Source organism: Capricornis sumatraensis, chromosome 10 (assembly GCF_032405125.1).
Source record: "Capricornis sumatraensis isolate serow.1 chromosome 10, serow.2, whole genome shotgun sequence".
Taxonomy (NCBI): Eukaryota; Metazoa; Chordata; class Mammalia; order Artiodactyla; family Bovidae; genus Capricornis; species Capricornis sumatraensis.
In genome coordinates this window covers 92,227,961-92,250,447 of record NC_091078.1, presented here as the reverse complement: position 1 = coordinate 92,250,447, position 22,487 = coordinate 92,227,961, and the positions used below count along the sequence as shown (strand labels likewise).

General features: G+C 39.6%; 1 protein-coding gene across 1 annotated transcript in view; it reads left to right on the top strand.

Moving 5' to 3' along the window:
* CACNA2D3 (calcium voltage-gated channel auxiliary subunit alpha2delta 3) overlaps positions 1–22,487 on the top strand; it is an 875,864-nt gene that overhangs the window by 184,709 nt on the left and 668,668 nt on the right. The window contains exon 3 of the mRNA XM_068982393.1: positions 1,807–1,923. Coding sequence (XP_068838494.1) covers positions 1,807–1,923 — 117 coding nt within the window. The remainder of the gene's footprint in view (positions 1–1,806; positions 1,924–22,487) is intronic.

Genomic DNA, 22,487 nt, shown 5'->3' with positions numbered 1-22,487 from the left:
GGGGGATGGTTTCAGGGTGATTCAAGTGCCTTACATTTATTGTGCACTTTCTTTCTGTTTATTACATCAGCTCCATCTCACATCATCAGGCATTAGATCCTGGCTGTTGGGGACCCCTGTATTATAGGACCATGCAGAGCTCTCAGAGCATGTTTTAAAGGATGTAGTGGGTCATTTGTAGTAGTAGATCACACACACACTCCTTTCCTTGGGGCAGGGAAAGACTGAACCGCCTCCTGGTTTACGTGTTTGAAGGAGATGGAGAGGACATAGAGAGAAAATAGAAATTTGTATCTTGAAATTATCCTGCATTAAAAAGTTGGTTTATTTTCCATTTCAGAAATTACTCTTAAAGTCTCTATAGTCCAGATTACATGTGAATCCTTGTGTTTTCCTTAAGTAGAAACTTGGCAGGGTGAGTAACTGATTCAGGTTTTTCATCCAAATGAGGGGAAATGTAAAGCCCCCAGTATTTTTAGTTCTCTAGACTTTTGATAGCTACATAAATGTGAAGGATTCTTCTTGACATTAACAGTATTTTGAGCTCCGTTTGGAAGGTCTTTTAAATCAATAAGCAATATTTCTTTTCCATGGGAACAAAATTAAATGTTTAGTTATATCAAACTTTTTGGCCTCAGGACCCCTTTACACACTTAAAAAATACTGAGGACCCTTAAGAGCATCTGTTTATGCAAGTTGTATATATAAATATTTGCCAAATTAGAAATTAAAACCAATAATTCATTAATTTAAAAATTAACAAGTTCAAAATAAAAAGACTCATTGCATGTTAACATACATATTTTATTAAAAATAATTTAAAAAAACATATTAGAAGAGTGGCATTTTTTTCATTTTTGCAAATCTTTTCAAGATTTGGTTTTAGAGAAGATAGGTAGATTTTCTTACCTGCTTTTGTGTTCAATCTACTGTGATTTGTTAAAATCAAGTAAGAAGATACGACTTCATATAAATAATCTGTTGGGAAAATGAAGGGCTTCGTGGACTGTTGAAAGGGTCTCAGGGACCGTACAGGTGTTCTCGGGTCACTTTGAGAACTGCTGGTTTAGACAGATAAATTTCTGAGTTATTCGGTGGGTTTTGGCTCAGACGGTAAAGAATCTGCCACAATGCAGGAGACCTGAGTTCTGTTCCTGGGTCAGGAAGATTCCCTAGAGGAGAAAATGGCAACCCACTGCAATAGTCTTGCCTGGAGAATTCCATTGACTTAGGAGCCTGGTGGGCTACATACAGTTCATGGGGTTGCAAAGAGTCAGACATAACTGAGCAACTAACACTTTCCTTTCACTTGAAATGACAAGTTGTCCTTGAGAATTTGAGTATACTGTGGGACAAATTAGTTGCTTATGAACACTCACAAACCGTGAAATCAAGGTTATCCTAATATATGTTGCTGTTTTACTGTTGTTTGTTTACATGCCTCTTTTTGTGAGTTCCTTAAGGATGTTTAGGAAGCCCTCAGTAACTGAATTGAATCAAAATACTAAAAATTGACAGCAGGGACTCTCACATGATAAAATGTGTATAAGGTGCTCTACTTTGATTACTTTAGGGTTGATTTTTTTTTTTTTCTTTTCCGGATACTAGTTAAGCTTCAAGAAAGCCAGAGCCAATTTTCACATTTCTCTTTAGTTAGTTTAATAATTTTGAAATACAGTCCAATCTCCCCAAATCCAACAGAAATTTTTATTTTTACTTATTCCTTTTAAGTAAATGTGCTCTGGCATCATGGGCATTGTGTTTGATGATATCTTGTGTCTTTAATGCTGTCCATCCTCCTTACAGAAATACAAAGAGTATGAGAAGGATGTTGCCATAGAAGAAATTGATGGTCTCCAGCTGGTGAAAAAGCTGGCAAAGAACATGGAAGAGATGTTTCACAAGAAGTCTGAAGCAGTGCGGGTAAGTATCTCTGGTTTCTGCTCTGTATTGCCCAAAGACACAAAGGCAACTGTCGTTGATGAACCCAACTCTCAGAAATCAAAAGTTGACTCACCTATGTATACATAATTTCTTAAGTCTGGTTCATGAAGATAAGCAGGTACTAGAGGCACCACAGTCACCCCTTTTCTAGGGTAAACTAGGGTTTAGGTGCTAGCTTTTGTCTTACGATAGTGTACTTTGAGTGGAGGTGTCCCTAATTGTTTGCCAAACAAACAAATTGCCTAATTGTTTGCCTAATTAATTGCCGAAGTACATTCAAGGGTACGTTGTGGTTGAACTAAGCAGTTGTAAAAAAAAAGTTAATCAGTGTTTACCAAAATATGGAATTGAAAATCTCCATGGAGTAAATGAGTCTAGATAAAGTCTGAAGTTCTTTTTACTACTTTTGAAATATTGCTATAATTATAATTATAATGTTTATCTTGACTGGCAAGAGCTCCCTGAAATCTTTTTATAAAAGTTTTTTGGAGTATAGTTGATTTACAATGTTTTAGTTTTAGGTGTACTGCAAAGTGAAGCAGTTAAACACATACATATATCCACTCATTTTAAGATTTTTTTTTACCATATAGGCCATTATCCCGGAAATGTTGTATTAGCAGGAAGAATGGAACTGCAGTGCACATGTGGTGTTATTTTGGATTTCCAAGATGGCCTCTGACTTTATTCTTTGTTGCCAACAAAATGGGGTATCTGAATTCTTGATTTAGATCATGTGAATGTTACAGTATCCTTTTTTAATACTACATTGGCACAGGATTATGGGAAAGAATTTTGATCTAAAGAGTTCTTTATTTCTAACTTGTAGTTTACTTTCAGTTCAGTTCAGTCCAGTCACTCAGTCATGTCCAACTCTTTGCAACACCATGGATCACAGCATACCAGGCTTCCTGTCCATCACCAACTGCCAGAGTTTACCCAAACTCATGTCCATTGAGTTGGTAATGCCATCCAACCATCTCATCCTCTCTCATCCCCTTCTCCTCCTGCCTTCAGTCTTTCCCAGCATCAGGGTCTTTTCAAATGAGTCAGCTCTTCGTATCAGGTGGCCAAAGTATTGGAGTTTCAGCTTCAACATCAGTCCTTCCAATGAACACTCAGGACTGATCTCCTTTAGGATGGACTGGCTGGATATCCTTGCAGTGTAGTTTACTTACCTTTTAGTTTTATTATCTTCAGAATGACTTTGTTATAAAAGTTCATTTTCTAGATTAGTTTTTCTCATCCTTAATTGGCCACACCAAGTTGCCACAAGATATTTCTACCTTAGACCTTATAATCCCATACATTTCCTTGTTTCTAAAATATTTTGTATTATTTTGATTCAGGGAAGAAGGGACTGTAGAAGCATGAGCTTGACCTGGGTTCAGTGTCAAACAGAACAACCTTGATGAGCTTCCATTTCCTCATCTGAGAAATGGGAAAAACTCACACAGGGAGTGTAAAGATCAAACAAAGTTGTGGTTTTGAGCCATTAAGCACAGACCCTGGCACATGAGGAGTGCTTAGTGAATATTTAACTTCTCATGCTACTATGATTATTAGTTTAAGGTGAGCCTTCTTGGTGGAAACTCAAGTGCCTTAGAAGGAAAAAAAGTACTTTTATGTGCCATAGACGTACTGCACTGACTGCCATTGCTGGGAGCTGCATGGTGGCCTCTGGTGTGTCTGTGTCAGTACCTTAGAGCAGGTTGTATTCTATTTTTCACAGACATGGCAGCATGACAGGCATTGGCACCTCACAGTCAGAGAACCCTGAGGTAAACATTTAAAAAACACAGTTACTATTTGATGTTTGTAAAATGAACACCCTTTTTGTTGGAACTTTTAGAATGTATTGAGAAGTATCAAAAAGAGAAAAAAAGTCACCTAAAACTCCTACTACCTAGCAGGAAAACAACACTTGTTTTCTTGGGTTTTCTTCCTTCTAGTCTTTTTTCTTTATGTTTATATGCATATCCCTGTGTGTGTTTTTCTTTTATCAAATTAGTAATTGTGTTGCCTGTTTGCTTTTGTATCCCGCTTTTTTTTCTTCTTTATACCAAAATAGTGTGAACATTATCTTGTATCCCTGTGTTTTGTGATTTTCTATTTTAAAAAAAACTAATTAATTTTTAAATTGGAGGCTTGTTACTTTACAGTATGTGATGTTTTTTGTCATACATCAACATGTATCAGCCACAGGTGTACATGTGTTCCCCAATCTTTCTAAATTCCAAATATATGTGTTAATGTACTGTATTGGTGTTTCTGACTTCACTCTGTATAAGAGGCTCCAGTTTCATATACCTCATTAGAACTGACTCAAATGTGTTCTTTTTTTTTAATAGCTGAGTAATATTTCATTGTGTATACGTACCACATCTTCCTTATCCATTCGTCTGCCTGTGGACATCTAAGTTGCTTCCATGCCCTAGCTGTTTCAGACAGTGTTGCAATGAACATTGTGGTACATGTGTCTCTTTCAATTCTGGTTTCCTCAGTGTATATGCCCAGCAGTGCAATTGCTGGGTTGTCTGGCAGTTCTATTTCCAGTATTTTAAGAAATCTCCACACTGTTCTCCAAAGTGGCTGTACTAGATTGCATTTCCATCAACAGTGTAAGGGGGTTTCTCCACATCCTCTCCAGCATTTATTGTTTGTAGACTAAAATGGCAGCCATTCTGACTGGCATGAGATGGTACCTCACTGTGGTTTTGATTTGCATTTCTCTGATAATGAGTGATGCAGAGCATCTTTTCTTGTGTTTGTTAGCTGTCTGTATGTCTTCTTTGAAGAAATGTTTGTTTAGCTTTGGCCCAGTTTTTGATTGGGTCATTTATTTTTCTGGTTTTGAGCTGCATGAGCTGCTTGTATATTTTGGAGATTAATTCTTTGTCAGTTGTTTCATTTGCTACTATTTTCTCCCATTCTGAAGGCTGTCTTTTCACCTTGCTTATAGTTTCCTTCGTTGTGCAAAAGCTTTTAGGTTTAATTAGGTCCCATTTGTTTATTTTTGTTTTTATTTCCATTACTCTGGAGATGGATCATAGAGGATCTTGGTGTGATTTATATCAGAGAGTGTTATACCTATGTTTTCCTCTAAGAGTTTTATAGTTTCTGGTCTTACATTTAGATCTTTAATCCATTTTGAGTTTATTTTTGTGTATGGTGTTAGAAAGTGTTCTAGTTTCATTGTTTTACAGGTGGTTGGCCAGTTTTCCTAGAACAACTTCTTAAAGAGATTGCCTTTTCTCCATTGTATATGTTTGCCTCCTTTGTCAAAGATAAGGTGTCCATAGATGTATGGATTTATCTCTGGGTTTTCTGTTTTGTTCTATTGATCTATATTTCTGTCTTTGTGCCAGTACTATACTGTCTTGATGAGTGTAGCTTTGTAGTAGTCTGAAGTAAGGCAGGTTGATTCCTCCAGTTTGATTCTTCTTTCTCAAGATTGCTTTGGCTATTCGAGGTTTTCTTTTGTTTCCATACAAGTTGTAAAATTATTTATTGTAGTTCTGTGAAAAATACCATTGGTAGTGACACGCCGATCGTCCCAGTAGCTTGATAGGGATTGCATTGAATGTATAGATTGCTTTGGGTAGCATACTCATTTTCACTATATTGATTCTTCCAATCCACAAACATGGTATATTTCTCCATCTATTTGTATCATCTTTCATTTCTTTCATCAGTGTTTTATCATTTTCCATATATAGATCTTTTGTTTCTTTAGGTAAATTTATTCCTGAATATTTTATTGTTTTCATTGCAATGGTGAATAGGATTGTTTCCTTAATTTCTTTTTCTGTTTTCTCATTGTTAATGTATAGGAATGCAAGGGATTTCAGTGTAATAATTTTGTATCCTGCAACTTTACTATATTCATTGATGAGCTCTAGTAATTTTCTGGTGGTGTCTTTAGGCTCTTCTATGTAGAGGATCATGTCATCTGCAAACAGTGAGAGTTTTATTTCTTCTTTTCCAATCTGCATTCCTTTTATTTCTTTTTTGTCTCTTATTGCTGTAGCTAGGACTTCCAAAACTATGTTGAATAGTAGTGGTGACAGTGGTCACCTTTGTCTGGTTCCTGATTTTAGAGGAAATGCTTTCAATTTTTCTCCATTGAGGATAATGTTTTCTGTGGGTTTGTTGTATATGGCTTTTCTTAGGTTGAGGCATATTCCTTCTATGCCTGTGTTCTGGAGAGTTTTTATCATAAATGGGTGTTGGATTTTGTCAAAGGGTTTCTCTGCATCTATTGAGATAATCATACGGTTTTTAATCTTCAATTTGTTAATATAGTGTATCATATTGATTGATTTGTGAATATTGAAGAATCTTTGCATCCCTGGAATAAAGCCCTCTTGGTCATGACGTATGATTTTTTAAATATGTTGTTGAATTCTGTGTGCTAGAATTTTGTTGAGGATTTTTGCATCTCTGTTGATCAGTGATATGGGCCTGTAGTTTTCCTTTTTTGTGGCATCTTTGTCTGGTTTTGGTATTAGGGTGATGGTGGCCTCATAGAATGAGCTTGGGAGTTTACCTAACTCTGCAATTTTCTGGAGGAGTTTGAGTAGGATAGGTGTTAGCTCTTCTCTAAATTTTTGGTAGAATTCAATTGTGAAGCCATCTGGTCCTGGGCTTTTGTTTGTTGGAAGATTTTTGATTACAGTTTTGATTTCTGTACTTTTGATGGGTCTGTTAAGATTTTCTATATCTTCCTAGTTCAGTTTTGGAAGGTTATACTTTTCTAAGAATTTGTCCATTTCTTCAAAGTTGTCCATTTTATTGGCATATAATTGCTCATAGTAGTCTCATGATCTTTTATATTTCTGTGTTGTCTGTTGTGATTTCTTCATTTTCATTTCTAACTTTATTGATTTGATTCTTCTCTGTTTTTTTCTTGATGAGTCTGGTTAATGGTTTGTCTATTTTATTTATCTTCTCAAAGAACCAGCTTTTAGTTTGCTGATTTTTGTTATAGTCTCCTTCATTTCTTTTTCATTTATTTCTGTTTGATTTTTATAAGTTCTTTCCTTTTGCTAACTTTGGGGTTCTTCTTTTCTTCTTATCCTAGTTGCTTTTGGTGTAAAGTTAGGTTGTTCATTTGGTGTTTCTCTTGTTTCTTGAGGTAGCCTTGTATTGCTATGCTTTTACTGAATCCGATAAGTTTTGGATTGTTGTGTTTTCATTTTCATTTGTTTCTATGCATAGTTTGATTTCCTTCTTGATTTCTTCCACGATCTGTTGGTTATTAAGAAGTGTGTTGTTTTAGCCTCCATGTTTGTATTTTTAATAGTTTTTTTTTTCCTGTAGTTGACATCTAATCTTACTGCATTGTGATCAGAAAAGATGCTTGAAATGATTTCAGTTTTTTTTTTAATTTACCAAGGCTAGATTTATGGTGCAGGATGTGATCTGTCCTGGAGAATGTTCCGCGTGCACTTCAGTAGAAGGTGAAATCCATTGTTTTGGGGTGAAATGCCCTATAGGTATCAATTACATCTAATTAGTCTATTGTGTCCTTTAAAGTTTCTGTTTCCTTGCTAATTTTCTGTTTAGTTGATCTATCCATAGGTGTGAGTGGGCTATTAAAGTCCCCCACTATAATTGTGTTACTGTTAATTTCCCCTTTCATACTTGTTAGCATTTGCCTTACATATTGAGGTGCTCCTATGTTGGGTGCATATATGCTTATAATTGTTATATCTCCTTCTTGGATTGGTCCTTTGCTCATTATGTAGTGTCCTTTGTCTCGTATCACAGTCTTTATTTCAAAGTCTAATTTATCTGTTATGAGTATTGCTACTTCTGCTTTCTCTTGCTCTCCATTTGCGTGAAATATCTTTTTCCAGCCCTTCACTTTCAGTCTGTATGTGTCCCTGGGTTTGAGGTGGGTCTCCTAGAGATAGCATATATAGGGATCTTGTTTTTGTGTCTGTTCATCCAGTCTTTGTCTTTTGGTTGGAGCATTTAACCCATTTACATTTAAGGTAATTATTGATAAGTATGATCCCGTTACCATTTACTTTGTTGTTTTGGGTTCGTTTTTATAAACCTTTTCTGTGTTTCCTGTCTAGAGAAGATCCTTCAGCATTTGTTTGGTTTGGCGGTGCTGAATTCTCTGAGCTTTTGCTTGTCTGTAAAGTTTTTGATTTCTCCTTCATATCTGAATGAGATCTTTCCTGGGTAAAGTAATCTTGGTTGTAGGTTTTTCTCTTTCATCACTTTAAGTATGTCCTGCCATTCCCTTTTGACTTGAAGAGTTTCTATTGAAAGATCAACTGTTACCCTTATGGGGACCCCTTTGTGTTTATTTGTAGCTTTTCCCTTGCTGCTTTTAACATTTGCTTTTTGGGTCTGATTTTTGTTAGTTTGATTAATATGTGTCTTGGGGTGTTTCACCTGGGGTTTATCCTGTTTGGGACTGTCTGGGTTTCTTGGAATTGGGTGGTTATTTCCTTCCCCATTTTAGGGAAGTTTTCGACTATTATCTTCTCAAGTATTTTCTCATGCCCTTTCTTTTTGTCTTCTTCTTCTGGGACACCTATGATTCGAATGTTGGGGCATTTAACATTGTCCCAGAGGTCTCTGAGGTCATCTTCATTTCTTTTAATTCTTTTTTCTTTACTCCCCTGTGCTTCATTTATTTCCACCATTCTATCTTCCATCTCACTTATCCTCTCTTCTGACTCAGTTATTCTACTGTTGATTTCCTCCAGAGTGCTTTTAATCTTAGTTATTACATTGTTAATTATTGATTGACTCTTCTTTATTTCTTCTAGGTCCTTGTTAAACATTTCTTGTATCTTCTCAATCCTTGTCTCTAGTCTATTTATCTGTAACTCCATTTGTTTTCAAGACTTTGGATCATCTTTCCTATCATTATTCTGTATTCTTTTTCAGGTAGACTTCTCTGTCTCCTCCTCTTTTGTTTGGTTTGGTAGGTTTTTATCATATTCTTTCACCTGCTGAATATTTCTCTACCTTTTTATTTTGTTTAGATTGCTGTGTTTGGGGTGCCCTTTCTGCCAGCTGGAAGTTTGTGGTTCCTCTTAATTGTGGAGTCTGCTCCCTGTGGGTGGGGTTGGACTAGTGGCTTGTCAAAGTTTCCTGGTTGGGGGAGCTTGTGTCTGTTCTGGTGGGTGGTGCTGAATCTCTTCTCTCAGAAGTACAGTGAACTGTCCAATAGTGAGTTTTGGGGTGTCTGTGGGTTTGACATGGCCTTGGACAGCCTGTCTTTTAATGTTCAGGGTTGTGTTTCTGTTTTGCTGAAGAATTAGCGTGGTGTGTCTTGTACTGGAACTTGTAGGCTCTTTGGTGGAGCTTGGTTTCATTGTAGGTGTGGAGACTTTTGGGTCAGCTCTTGTCTATTAATGTTCCCTGGAGTCAGGAGTTCTGTTATGTTCTAAAGTTTTGGAGCTAAGCCTCCTGGATTTCCTGTCCTCTGACAGTAGCCTCAGGACTTCTCTATCCATACAGCACAGAAGATAAAACCCCTAGGTTAATGGTAAGACAATTCTCAGCAGGAAGGAACACCCAGAAAGATATACAGAATTACATAGAGAAGAGAAGAAGGAGGAGGGAGATAGAGGTGACCAGGAGGAGAAGAGGGGGAGTCAAAAGGGAGGAGAGCAGTCTAGCCAGTAATCAAATCCCTAAGTGCTCTCCACAGCCCAGAACACCCAGAGAGGTTCACAGAGATGTGTAGAGAAGAGAAGAGGGAGGAAGGAGATAGAGGTGATCTGGAGGAGAAAAGGGAGAGTCAAAAGGCAAGAGAGCAATCAAGCCAGTAATCAAATCCCTAAGTGAAAATGGATACTGACGATTAGAATCTTAAAGGTACAAATTGATAATAAATATCAAAAACCAAAGATTAAAAACGTAGAATAGAGGTTAGACTCCAAAAAATACTGTATAAAAATACAGAACAAAATTAATCAGAAAAATTAAAAAAAATATATATGAATTTGTTTTTAAAAAACAGGGTTTTCTTGGGAAAGGTAATAGTAGGCTATAAAAATGAAAGTTAAAGGAGTAATAAAGAACTAAAATTTTTTTTTAATTGAAAAGTGATAATACTAAAAACACTGAAGCTGTAGGAATCTCTCTAGTGCTGTTATGGGCACTGTGGGGTCAGTTCAGTGTCAGATGGTCCCTTGTTCAGGCTTGTACTTGTTCTCAAGGTCTATAGGTGCCACTCAAATGCACATTCTCAGCATTCACTGCAGGGTTTTAATCTGTTGCACCTGTCACTTCCAGAGTGGTTCCCCCCTCTTTGTTTATTTTGGCTTCCTTTGTTTCCAAGTCTCTTCAGCATCTAATTTGCACCCTGACACAAGGGGGCCAAGGTAGCCACTTATTTAGGCTCACTTGTTCAGTTGTGTTGTGGGGAAGGAGGGACCTTGCAAATAAATACTGCTGGCATGTGTGGGGAGTGCTCACAGTGGATGGACCACACTGGGTTTGCCACAGCCCAAGGCAGCGTGTACTTCCTGGGTCCACACTGCTCAGGCTCCAGGGTGCTCTGCAAGGGCACTGTCCCAGGTGGACCCTGCATTTCATGCCCTTCTCAGATCTAAGCTGCTCAGGTTCTTGGGTGCTCCACAGGGGCACAATCCCAGATGGGCTGTGTGTTTTGTGCCCTTCCTAGATCCTAGCAACTCAGGTGACCAGGTGCTTGGTGAGCACACTGTTCCAGGTGGTCCATGCAGCTTATTCACCTCCCTGCTCTCGGCTGCTCAGTTTCCTGGATGTGCCTCAAGAGCACAGACCCGGGTGTGCCGTGGGTTTCCTTTGGGGAGCTGATCTCAGGCTGTGCCACTCCTGGCAGATGTCAACTGTCCAGGATGCCAGGAAGACATGGTTAGCAAATGGGAGCCTGTTCAAAGTTCGGTGGAAGAGGCGGTGTCTGGGGCCTAGACTGCAGCAGCCCCTTGCCTTCTGGCTCTGGCTGTCACAAGCCTGCCTCTCTGCCTCCACGGAGGGAGGGCCCTATATGGCAGCAGTCTTGCTTTCTTTTGGTATTTGCTCAATCCTTTGTTCTGTGAGCATGCCAGGGGTCACTGTGCTGCATTAGAGCCTTTTGAGGCAAAGGTCTTTTTTTTTTTTGTCTCTCTGGCAGTTCCATGGATTGGATTGCTGTCTCACATTAGCTCCCTCAGATAGTCCTCAGGGCATTCAGGTCTGGTCGTTACCCTAAGGACCGCTGATGCAGTGAATATTAAGAGACAATACCGAAAATATTTTTTGGGGCTCCAAAATCACTGCAGATGGTGACTGCAGCCATGAAATTAAAAGACTCTTACTCCTTGGAAGAAAAGTCATGACCAATCTAGGTAGTATATTCAAAAGCAGAGACGTTACTTTGCCGACTAAGGTCCGTCTAGTCAAAGCTATGGTTTTCCAGTGGTCATGTATGGATGTGAGAGTTGGACTGTGAAGAAGGCTGAGCACCGAAGAATTGATGCTTCTGAACTGCAGTGTTGGAGAAGACTCTTGAGAGTCCCTTGGACTGCAAGGAGATCCAACCAGTCCGTTCTAAAGGAGATCAGCCCTGGGATTTCTTTGGAAGGAATGATGCTAAAGCTGAAGCTCGAGTACTTTGGCCACCTCATGCGAAGAGTTGACTCATTGGAAAAGACTCTGATGCTGGGAGGGATTGTGGGCAGGAGGAGAAGGGGATGACTGAGGATGAGATGGCTGGATGGCATCACTGACTCGATGGACGTGAGTCTGAGTGAACTCCGGGAGATGGTGATGGACAGGGAGAACTGGTGTGCTGCTATTCATGAGGTCGCAAAGAGTTGGACACCACTGAGCGACTGAACTGAACTGAACTGAACCTAAAATAAAATCCCACGTATAAAAATAATATAATGAAAATTAGCATTAAGAAGAAAATTAGCATTAAAGAAGCAACTACTTCATTTATCATTTATTATTAAATTAGCATTATATTTTTCATTTTAGAAATACATTGTACAGAATTATAAATGATATAGGGCATAATGTTTTTTCAAAACTGTTATTAATATAACATTTATTAGTAAAGAGTTCTTACTGTGCTAAAAATCAAGAAATTGACAAGTCAACACAACAAAATATGTTATTTTCTTTAAATATTTTATTGTAAACTGCTTCATACCTATTTTGGAAAGATGCAGGATGTATAAAAATAAATGTAAATATATTAACTCTTAAATTATTATGAACAGCCAGAGCATTATAACTTTAAATGTACTTTAAATGCAGCATAAACACCTCCCTGCCCAACCCCCACTTGCTGGTGACAGACCTGAGTGTCTGCCTCACGTGCAGTTGTGTTTTAGGCAGGCATTCTGTTGATAGCTGGGGCTTCCCTGGTGGTCCAGAGGTTAAAGCATCTGCCTGCAATGTGGGAGACCTGGGTTCAATCCCTGGGTCGGGAAGATCCCCTGGAGAAGGAAATGGCAACCCATTCCAGTATTCTTGCCTGGAGAATCCCATGGACGGAGGAGCCTGGTGGGCTATAGTCCATGGGTTGCAAAGAGTCAGACACAACTGAGTGACTTCACTTTCTGTTGATAGCTTACAAAGATAGGTGAAGGATGTCGGATTCGTGATCTCTGAAGAAGATTTAGCTTCAGGACCAGGGACCAGGCTTGATTACTCAAGAGCTTTTGTGTAGCAGAGTTTTATGAAAGTGTCTAAAAAGGGACAAAGCAAGCTTTCGACATAGACATCAAGAAGGGGACAGAGCATGCCCCCCTTGAGTCTTGGCAAAGGAGCTATGTACTTTTTAAATTAGTTATAACAATAAATCAAAAGAATGTCTCAGTGTTGTAAAGATTTTACCAGACCCACTCCCACAGTTTACATTTTAAGATAACAGGATTAGAACTAACAATAGAAAGATCTTACCAGACCCACTCCCATAATATACATTTTAGGATAATAGGATTAGTCAGAAGGTTTTTCAAGAAGGAGAAACTGTCCTCAAGCAGGATACATTGTTGTTATATAATCCTTCAGTTCAGTTCAGTCGCTCAGTCCTGTCCGACTCTTTGCAACCCCGTGAATCGCAGCATACCGGGCCTCCCTGTCCATCACCAACTCCCAGACTTCACACAAACTCATGTCCATCGAGTTGGTGATGCCATCCAGCCATCTCATCCTCTGTTGTCCCCTTCTCCTCCTGCCCCCAATCCCTCCCAGCATCAGAGTTTTTTCCAATGAGTCAACTCTTCGCATGAGGTGGCCAAAGTGTTGGAGTTTCAGCTTCAACATCAGTCCTTCCAATGAACACCGAGGACTGATCTCCTTTAGAATGGACTGGTTGGATCTCCTTGCAGTCCAAAGGAGTCTCAAGAGTCTTCTCCAACACCACAGTTCAGAAGCATAAATTCTTCAGTGCTCAGCTTTCTTCACAGTCCAACTCTCACATCCATACATGACCACTGCAAAAACCATAGCCTTGACTAGACAGACCTTTGTGGCGACGTAATGTCTCTGCTTTTTAATATGCTATCTAGATTGGTCATAACTTTTCTTCCAAGGAGTAAGTGTCTTTTAATTTCATGGCTGCAGTCACCATCTGCAGTGATTTTGGAGCCCCCAAAAATAAAGTCAGCCACTGTTTCCACTGTTTCCCCATCTATTTGCCATGAAGTGATGGGACCAGATGCCATGATCTTCGTTTTCTGAATGTTGAGCTTTAAGCCAACTTTTTCACTCTCCCCTTTCACTTTCTTCAAGAGGCTCTTTAGCTCTTCTTCACTTTCTGCCATAAGGGTGGTGTCATCTGCATATCTGAGGTTATTGGTATTTCTCCCAGCAATCTTGATTCCAGCTTGTGCTTCTTCCAGCCCAGCATTTCTCATGATGTACTCTGCACATAAGTTAAATAAGCAGGATGACAATATACAGCCTTGACGTACTCCTTTTCCTATTTGGAACCAGTCTGTTGTTCCATGTCCAGTTCTAACTGTTGCTTCCTGACCTGCATATAGGTTTCTCAAGAGGTAGGTCAGGTGGTCTGGTATTCCCATCTCTTGAAGAATTTTCCAGTGTATTGTGATCCACATAGTCAAAGGCTTTGGCATAGTCAATAAAGCAGAAATAGATGTTTTTATGGAACTCTCTTGCTTTTTTGATGATCCAGCAGATGTTGGCGATTTGATCTCTGGTTCCTCTGCCTTGTTTAAAACCAGCTTGAACATCTGGAAAGTTCATGGTTCATGTATTGCTGAAGCCAGGCTTAGAGAATATGTTCCTTAGTACAGAGTTTAAGCTGAATTGTGTTGTTGAGTAATCATCAGCTTAAAGAAAAAAACATTTTATGTGATTAAGATTAAGGAATGTAGAAAAAAAAAGTTTGTCCTTTCCTCCTGCTTGAAAATTCCCAGCCCCTATCTTCTCCTTGAGAGCCCCATACCTGTTTCTCCTCCTCAAGAGACCCTGGACTTCTTATCAGCCTGCCTAGGAATTGACTCTCTCACTGTGGGTTTTGGTTTTTTTTTCCTCCTTGTTATGTTACCCTCTGAGATGCCCACTCCTGTATTCTTCGGCTTCCCCTTGTGGCTCAGTTGGTAAAGAATCTGCCTGCAGTGTGGGAGACCTGGATTAGATTCCTGGGTTGGGAAGATCTCCTGGAGAAGGGAAAGGCTACCCACTCCAGTATTCTGGCCAGGAGGATTCCATGGATTATATAGTCCATGGAGTCACAAAAAGTCAGACACGACTGAACGACTTTCACTTTCACTGAAATTCCAAATCTCCCCACAAACATGTCTGTTAGAGGGTTTCCTACTGCGTGGGAACTTCTCCTCCTTCACGACTCCTTCCCCAGGACAGGTCTCCGTCCCTAAATCTTTTGTCTTTGTTTCTGTCTTTTATATTTTGGATTAACTCCTTTTGAAGAGATTGGGCTGCCTTTCTGGGTGCCTGGTATCCTCCACCAGCATTCAGAAGTTGTTTTGTGGAAGTTGCTCAACATTCAAATGATCTTTTGATGAATTTACGGGGGAGAAAGTTGTCTCCCTGTCCTGTTCCTCCACCATCTTCGGACTGCCTCTCGTGATTTTCTTTAATGGCTACATAACATTCCAATCTGTGGGTGTGTGTGTCACAACTTATTTGACTGTTCCTCTCTATCTGGGTGTTTTAAGTTGTTTGGAAGCTTTGATATAAATAATTATGCTACATTAAATCTTCTTATATGTTAACAATAGATCAGTGGACATAGCACTCACTGTGTGTTGGGTGCTTTTGTAAGGACTTTACATATACTCTCTTATACTGGTAATGGCCCTGTATAGTCAAAGCTATGGTTTTTCCAGTAGTCATGTATAGAGGTTAGAGTTGGAGCCTAAAGAAGGCTGAGCGCCAGAGAATTGATGCCTCCAAATTGTGTGCTAGGGAAGATTCTTCAGAGCCCCTTGGACTGCAAGGAGATCAAACCAGTCAATCCTAAAGGAAATCTGTCCTGAATTTTCATTGGAAGGACTGAAGCTGAAGCTCCAATATTTTGGCCACCTGATGAGAAGAGCTAACTCATTTGAAAAGAGCCTGATGCTGGGAAAGATGGAAGGCAAAAGCAGAAGAGGGTGGCAGAGGATAAGATGGTTAGACAATATCACTGACTCAGTGGACATGCATTTGAGCAAACTCTGGGAGATAGTGGAGGACAGAGGAACCTGGCATGCTGCAGTCCATTGGGTCACAAAGAGTTGGACACAACTTAGCAATAACAATAACGACAATAGAAGTTACTATTCATATCCTCATTTTACAAAGAGACTCAGAACAGAAGTTGTCACTTCCCTACAGTCACATGGGGAATGAGGGATGCGCCCTGGGGAACAAGGATCCCAGAGTCCACTTCCTTCATCACTTCCATGCTCTCAGGAGCCTTCAGAGTATGCTGATTTCCTTAAGATGTATTCCCAACGGAGAGACAGTTCTGAGGCTCTGAACTGGTCTTCAAGGCTCTGTATGCCTATGGAAATATTTCTGTCCAAATAAGGTCATGCCAATCCACAGTCCTTCCAGCGGGAATAGTGTAAACGCACATTTTCCTAATCCTGAACAAACAAATATTAATGTTTTATTTTGTTTCAAATACTAGTAACAACATTGTCTATTGAGAGAGGGAAATGCTATTATTGTCCCAAATTGGATTTCTTCGTGAATCATAGAAATTTGGAGTGAAAGGGGAAAATAAGTATCCTTAAGTTCTGTCTCTGCAATGGACAGACAAGGAAGGCCTGGTGTCTGCAATTCAGGGAGATGGGGGGAGGCGGGGAGACTCGTGGGTGATGCTACCATGATACAGAGTTCCAGCCAGCACCAGACCCTGGACCTGGGCCCTCAGAGGCAGTAGCCCACGTGGTGGGTGAGACATGGGCCTGGAGTAGAGAGAACTGTTCTGAATCTCAGTTCTGTCCCAAGGTGTGCAGCTGGTGAGAAAAGCAGAGTAAGTGCAGTAGAGGTCTTCTTGTTCACTGCTCTGGAGAGTTTAGGATCCAGTGACTTACTAATAGCTTGCTTAGGTTTGTTGAGTTCACTATGCGCCAGGTCTGGGACTTCCCTGGTGGCTCAGTGGCAAAGAATCTGCCTGCCCATGCAGGGATGCGAGATCCCTGAATTGGGAAGATCCCCTGGAGAAGGAAACAGAAACCCATTTTAGTATTCTTGGTGGTGAAATCCCATAGACAGAGGAGCCTGATGGCTGCAGTCCATGGGGTCACAAAAGAGTGGGACACAGCTTAGGGACTAAACAACAAAAGCAGTGCACCTGCTCCTGTGCTAAGTGCTTTGCACATGGCATCGCATTTCATTCTTAAATCACTTCTAAGAATGAGACACGTTACCATCATAGGTTCAGAGATGAGCCAGCAGGCTTGGCCCTGGTTACTTGGGCAAGCTCAGTAGAGTTTCGCTGGCACCCAGGCCGTAGGATTGCTTGTATCTGTGTCAAGTGTTTAGCACAGTAAAGGTTCAGTAGATGTTTGCTGTTACTGCTGATTACAGGACTTCCCAGTTTGTGAATATTTAATAATGAGTCTTGTAGCTTCAGGAAGTCACTGGATGATGACAGGAGGGGAATCTAAATTTGAATTTTTTTTTGCTTTAAATTAGTGAGGTGAAAAAAAAAACCACTGATATGATTGATATGGTTCCTTGGAGAAGGAAAAAACTATTTTTGCTCTATTTGAATTGAAATGTTCCCAGAGTAAAGCTATCCAGAACTGTGTGTTTTATGTAGTTTAAAATAGAGGACAAGGGCCTTTGTAAGCATACTTGATGCCATAAAATTTAGGGTAACTAGTCCAGCAATATGTGGTTCTCCCTTACTCCCAATTGTTAAACAGGAAAGAGAGCTTGTAGGTTAAATTGGGTTTGGTTTGGAGACAGTTTCTTTGTTGAGATCAGCCTGGTCCCTGTTGTGAACTCTCTATTGACAAGTCATGGACCATGTGACATTTGAAATGAGACGAGGTGGCCACTGACAGGCCTCTTGGATGTTGGTTTATGTTAAGGTCAGGGAACCACTGGGTATGACTGTTTTTTACACTACAGTGACACCTCTCTTCTCGAAAAGGACAGGTTGTTATTGCCCACGAGACTTGTGAACATTTGAAGTGCAAAGACTTCAGATTCCAATCTGCCAGTGCATTTGCTGTGGAATCATCTTTTGCCACATTGCAGCAGAATGCACCACTGTGCACCAGGGCCCTGCCTTTCCAGTCCATGCCACCCAATGAGCAGCTATTCCCTTCTCAAATGTCCCAGGAAAACACCAGATCTTAGAATTTTCTCCATCCCTGTGATGCATCATGCCTAGCAGCCTCCCATTTGAGCCCTGAGCCCCATCAAGCCAAGTCAGGTCAGAGATTCTAGAGCCTCCTCTAGTGCCTTCCCATCCAAAACTGACCACCAAGTGCTCATTGGTGGATGGCTAAGGGGACTCAAGAACACAGAGGAATAATACTGGCTTACAAGCAATGTTGATTATTAAAATTTCCATTGATGTGTATAAAATATTTATGAGACTGGCAGTAGCAATTTAGAAGACTGCAGTAATACCTTTAGTCTGATGGAGAGAGGTTCAGTTAGTGCTGGGAGGGAAAAAAGTACTATAGTAACCCAGTGCTTTAACATGTCTGTCACCTCTTAGCTGTTAAACAGTGTTGATCTTTTTCTCTTTCTCTCCAGACTTGATTTCATCATTTCCCCCCATCACTTTTCCCAATGATTAGCTGAATCAGAGTGATTTTATCGTACTCATCCCCTATTTGAATTACTCTCCACTATGCAATTATCCTATCACAGAAAATCCTATTTTTCTCCCCATCAGATGTCTGAAGTAAATGTGAAACCCAAAGTGGCCTGCCCATTACATAACCTCTGTCATCTGGTGGGTAATGGACTATATGTGATTTTTTTTTTTCCAGGCTAGCAAATTACAAATAACCTTAGCTTTAATAATTGCCATTAACATAATGGGGCCATCATTATGGTAGCATTTCGTAACTAATATTTTCTAGCACTGTTAAATGCCATTGGTAGTTTAAATAATTTTTTCGTTTCCACTCGGAGACTTGATGTAGGTTGTTTTAACATAAAGCCACATAGGTTTGATGCAGCAATGCTGCTCTTTGCTTTTGTGTATAAAGATGACACCCAAAGAATCATTTCCCAGCTTCTTTGTTCAAACATATTTGTGCTACCAAGCCCTTGATTAATGTTGCTGAGCACTTTATCAAGTTTTAAGTCCCTATGAATGGACCAGAAATGGAATCAATTTATTTTCAGTTCATTAGCATTTCAAGGGAGATGTTTCATATGCTGGACATGGAAGAAGTGATATGTCCTCTGCCAGCTGTGTACTCCCTGAGTGACACCTGAAAATGCTTGGCTGTGTCACAAGTCAGAGCTCATCTGATGGGAGGCAAATTGGACACAGGTTCCCTTTCTCCTGCTGATGGTGGCAAACTCTGTTCTCTGAGGGAAGGGAGAAGGCAAAGGATATGCATTCCGTGGCATTGGTGATGCAGACAGCTGCCCCCCCTTTCCTTTGTCTTTAAATCTGAGCCTCCAGTAGGAGTAGCACAAACCATCACACAGCTGGAAGAATCATCTGAGGCAGGCACAGCGAAACGCGCAATTGGAGGAGAATCTGTAGGAAGTGGATCTGAGTAACTGTGGGCATCTCTGCTTATAGACGCAGACTTTTAGGACAGGTTCCAACACAGCTAGGGAGAGGTAATGATCCTCTGATTTCCATACGGTCCATATAAACTGGATGAGCAGCACACCCTGAAAAATGTAGGTAAAACAAAGAAATGACAAAAAGAATGACTTCTCAGAGAATTTATGAATTTATACTGTTGTTCTCCAGAACGATTTTCTAAGGGTGGATTCCCCAGCATGTTTTTTTTTGTTGTTGTTGTTTGTTTTTTTGCCTTTCATTGTGTGGCCCAACTTTGGGGTTATCACACTGATTTGCATCAAAATTATAACATTCTTCTGGCTTCCCTGGTGTTTCTGGGTTCTGATCCACATGGCTTTCTCTGCCAGGATGTACTGAGTTCAGGACTCTACAAACTTAAACACTTCAAAGAGACAGAAAGGATTCTAGGATGGTATCTATTTTGGTAGCACATTAGGCAAGGCATTAAGTATTTTATTTGCGGTTCAAACTTATTTTCTCCCCCACACAATTAATTAGAATTAAATGAAGAAACTTCATTGGGAACTGTGAAAAGACAGAGCAAGCGAATTGCAGCTAAACTTACTAAGTGAAGAGTCTGTTGTTTCCAAACTTTGGGCAACTATTTCATAAATTTTAAAATTTATGTTATACTGTGAAGTATAAATATTATATTTATACTCTGATGCTCATACCTGCAAATAAAATTAATCCTGTTTCACTCTTATTTTCTGTTTTATATTGATAAAATGATAAACTGGGGCCCTTGAAAAAGAGTGTTTTGGTTAAAAATAAGCATCTGTGCTTCTTGGGAAAAGCTAAAAGAGACTAGACTATATATTAAGGTTTTTCCCCTTCCTATAGCTACCTGCTGTTCATTGCGGAACTGATTCCCATTATAGCTGTGCTGTGGAAAGTAATTGCTGTTGTACAGTAATTCAATTTCAGTGCATTCATGCATCAGTTCACCGATAGGGGCTTATCTGGAGAAACCTGGGACTTGAAAGCTTTTTATCGGGAAATTCCACATGCACCAAGACATTTTTCTTAGGTAACGAATATCAGTATTTGCATTTAATAAACATTTACCTTCTCAGAAAAAATGGATTTTTTTCTCTCCTGTAGAAGAGATTTATGCCAGTTTTCTAAAAAGCCAGAGGGTACTATTAAAGTGACTTCCTATAGCTATTTTTTTGACTGGTGCATGTCTACATATGTATGACCATAAAACACATCTATGTTTTTATGCAAATACATACACTGAGGCATGAAAAGCAGGATGCACCCAAGGGAGACATGCTATGTATCAAAAATATATGCTGCAGAAGCATTTCATATCTACAGGGGCTATGCGAACACTTTTGGTGTAAAAACTCACCTATATTGCTAGGCATTATGAAAATTGTTGGTAAGGAGTGCTTTCAAAAGCATACCCATTAAATTGGAAATGAAATCAACCATTTTGCTTACAGATTTCTAAATTAAGGAAAGATTATTAAGACAGAACTGATTCTCCCTGTATAAAATGACTCTTAGGTCATAAAGACTCTTTAGATGCTAAGTCAAAAATTAGCTGAGGTCTTAGGAGTTGAATATACCAAGCATTGACAAGATGGACATTAGTTATCAACCGATGGAGGTAGCTGTACCTATCTAAAAATATTTTTCTGTCTTGTGTTCATTTCTGATCTCATCTCAAAAAAATTTTTTTTTATCTCAAAATTTTAAAACTTGTTCCTTGAAAAAGGAGTGAATTTGTTTCAGGAAAAAAAAATGTTTTAAGTCACCAGTGGAAATGGAAAAGACTATTATTTTATTGTTGCTGTTGTTGAATCTTGTGATTTGGGCTTCCCTGGTGGCTTAGATGGTAAAGAATCTACCTGCAATGAGAGAGACCTGGGGTCGATCCCTGAGTCAGGGGATTCCCTGGAGAAGGGAATAGTTACCCACTCCAGTATTCTTGCTTAGAGAATTCCATGGACAAAGGAACCTGGCAGGGTACAGTCCGTGAGGATGCAGAGAGTTGGACACGACTGAGTGACTAACACTTTCACTTTGATTTTGTGACCTATTTGCCCTCCTTCCTTCCTTCTCGCCAGCATTCCTTCCCTTCCTTCCTTCATTCTTTCTTTTGTTTTTGGCAAACTGGATTGCAAAATTCCATACACATCTGTAAGGAAATTTAGAGCAGAAACCTCAAACCAGAAGAAACTTGAAAAATAGGAACAGTCTGGATTCACCAGTTTTGATGAGGTCAGCGAACCATCCTTGTTTAATGATTGAGGGCAAAACCACATGGATCTGCGTGATCTTCGTGGGTTTCACCCCAAATTGGGTTGGGGTTTCCTCTAATATACTTCAGATTGTATCAACCTGAGCCTCACAGAGAGGCCCAGGAGGCTGCTTTCCTACCCACATTGAGAGGAAGCCACCAGGCAGGCTCCTGAGGGAGATGTGCTTCCTGTAAAGAGATGGAAGGAGAATGGCCGGGCATTTTGTATGTTTCCCCTCCAGACTCCTCAACCCCTTCATTTTTTCTCAGGCCTGTATGGGGCGTTGGGTGGCTTGGTGAACTGCATCCTAGCTTTCCTGTGTATTCTGGGGCTGTTGGCCTGCAGAAAGATTTCTTTGTGGGTAGAACAACTGTGCCAAACCCTCCCCAACTTCATGGTTATTTGTTCCATTCCCAAATATTTAACTTAAGACCTCTTTTTTCAAAGCTTTATGAAAGACTTAGATTTAGGTTTTCTATGTAGTTCATGTCACCATGTTGGTTTTCTTAGGTTGTAGTTGTTGTTGTTTTTTTTTTTGCTTTGTATTTTACTGATTATACTATATGTGTTTACTGGAAAAGAAAAAAAAATGTGCAAAAAATATAAAGGAGAAATTAGATGTCACAGCCTCAGGAGGTATCGAAAGGCATTTGACATCTTTCAATATCTTTTGTTTTTAAATATCTTAATTTCTGTGGTTCTAGATGTTTTCTTCCTGTATGTGTATATGAATATGTGTGTGTGTGTGTAGATTTCCCAAACACTGGCTTATTTTTTCTTAAAACCAGATTTTTAAAAAATTTTACATGTTTTAGACATTTTTCCACATTAATGAATATATATATTTCTATAGCAGATGATTGTATCATCATCTGCTTTGTGGATATCAATCAAAGAGTTTTCTCAGCAAACATTGATGTCATGTAACGTTTCAGGATTGCAAGCAATAATATGATAAACTCTCTTGCAGAGAAACTTTTCTTCCATTTATTTGATGCATTTATTAGGATGTGTACTCAAGGGTTTTGGTATGTCTTGCCAGCTTGTCCTCCAGATACTATCCTCATGCT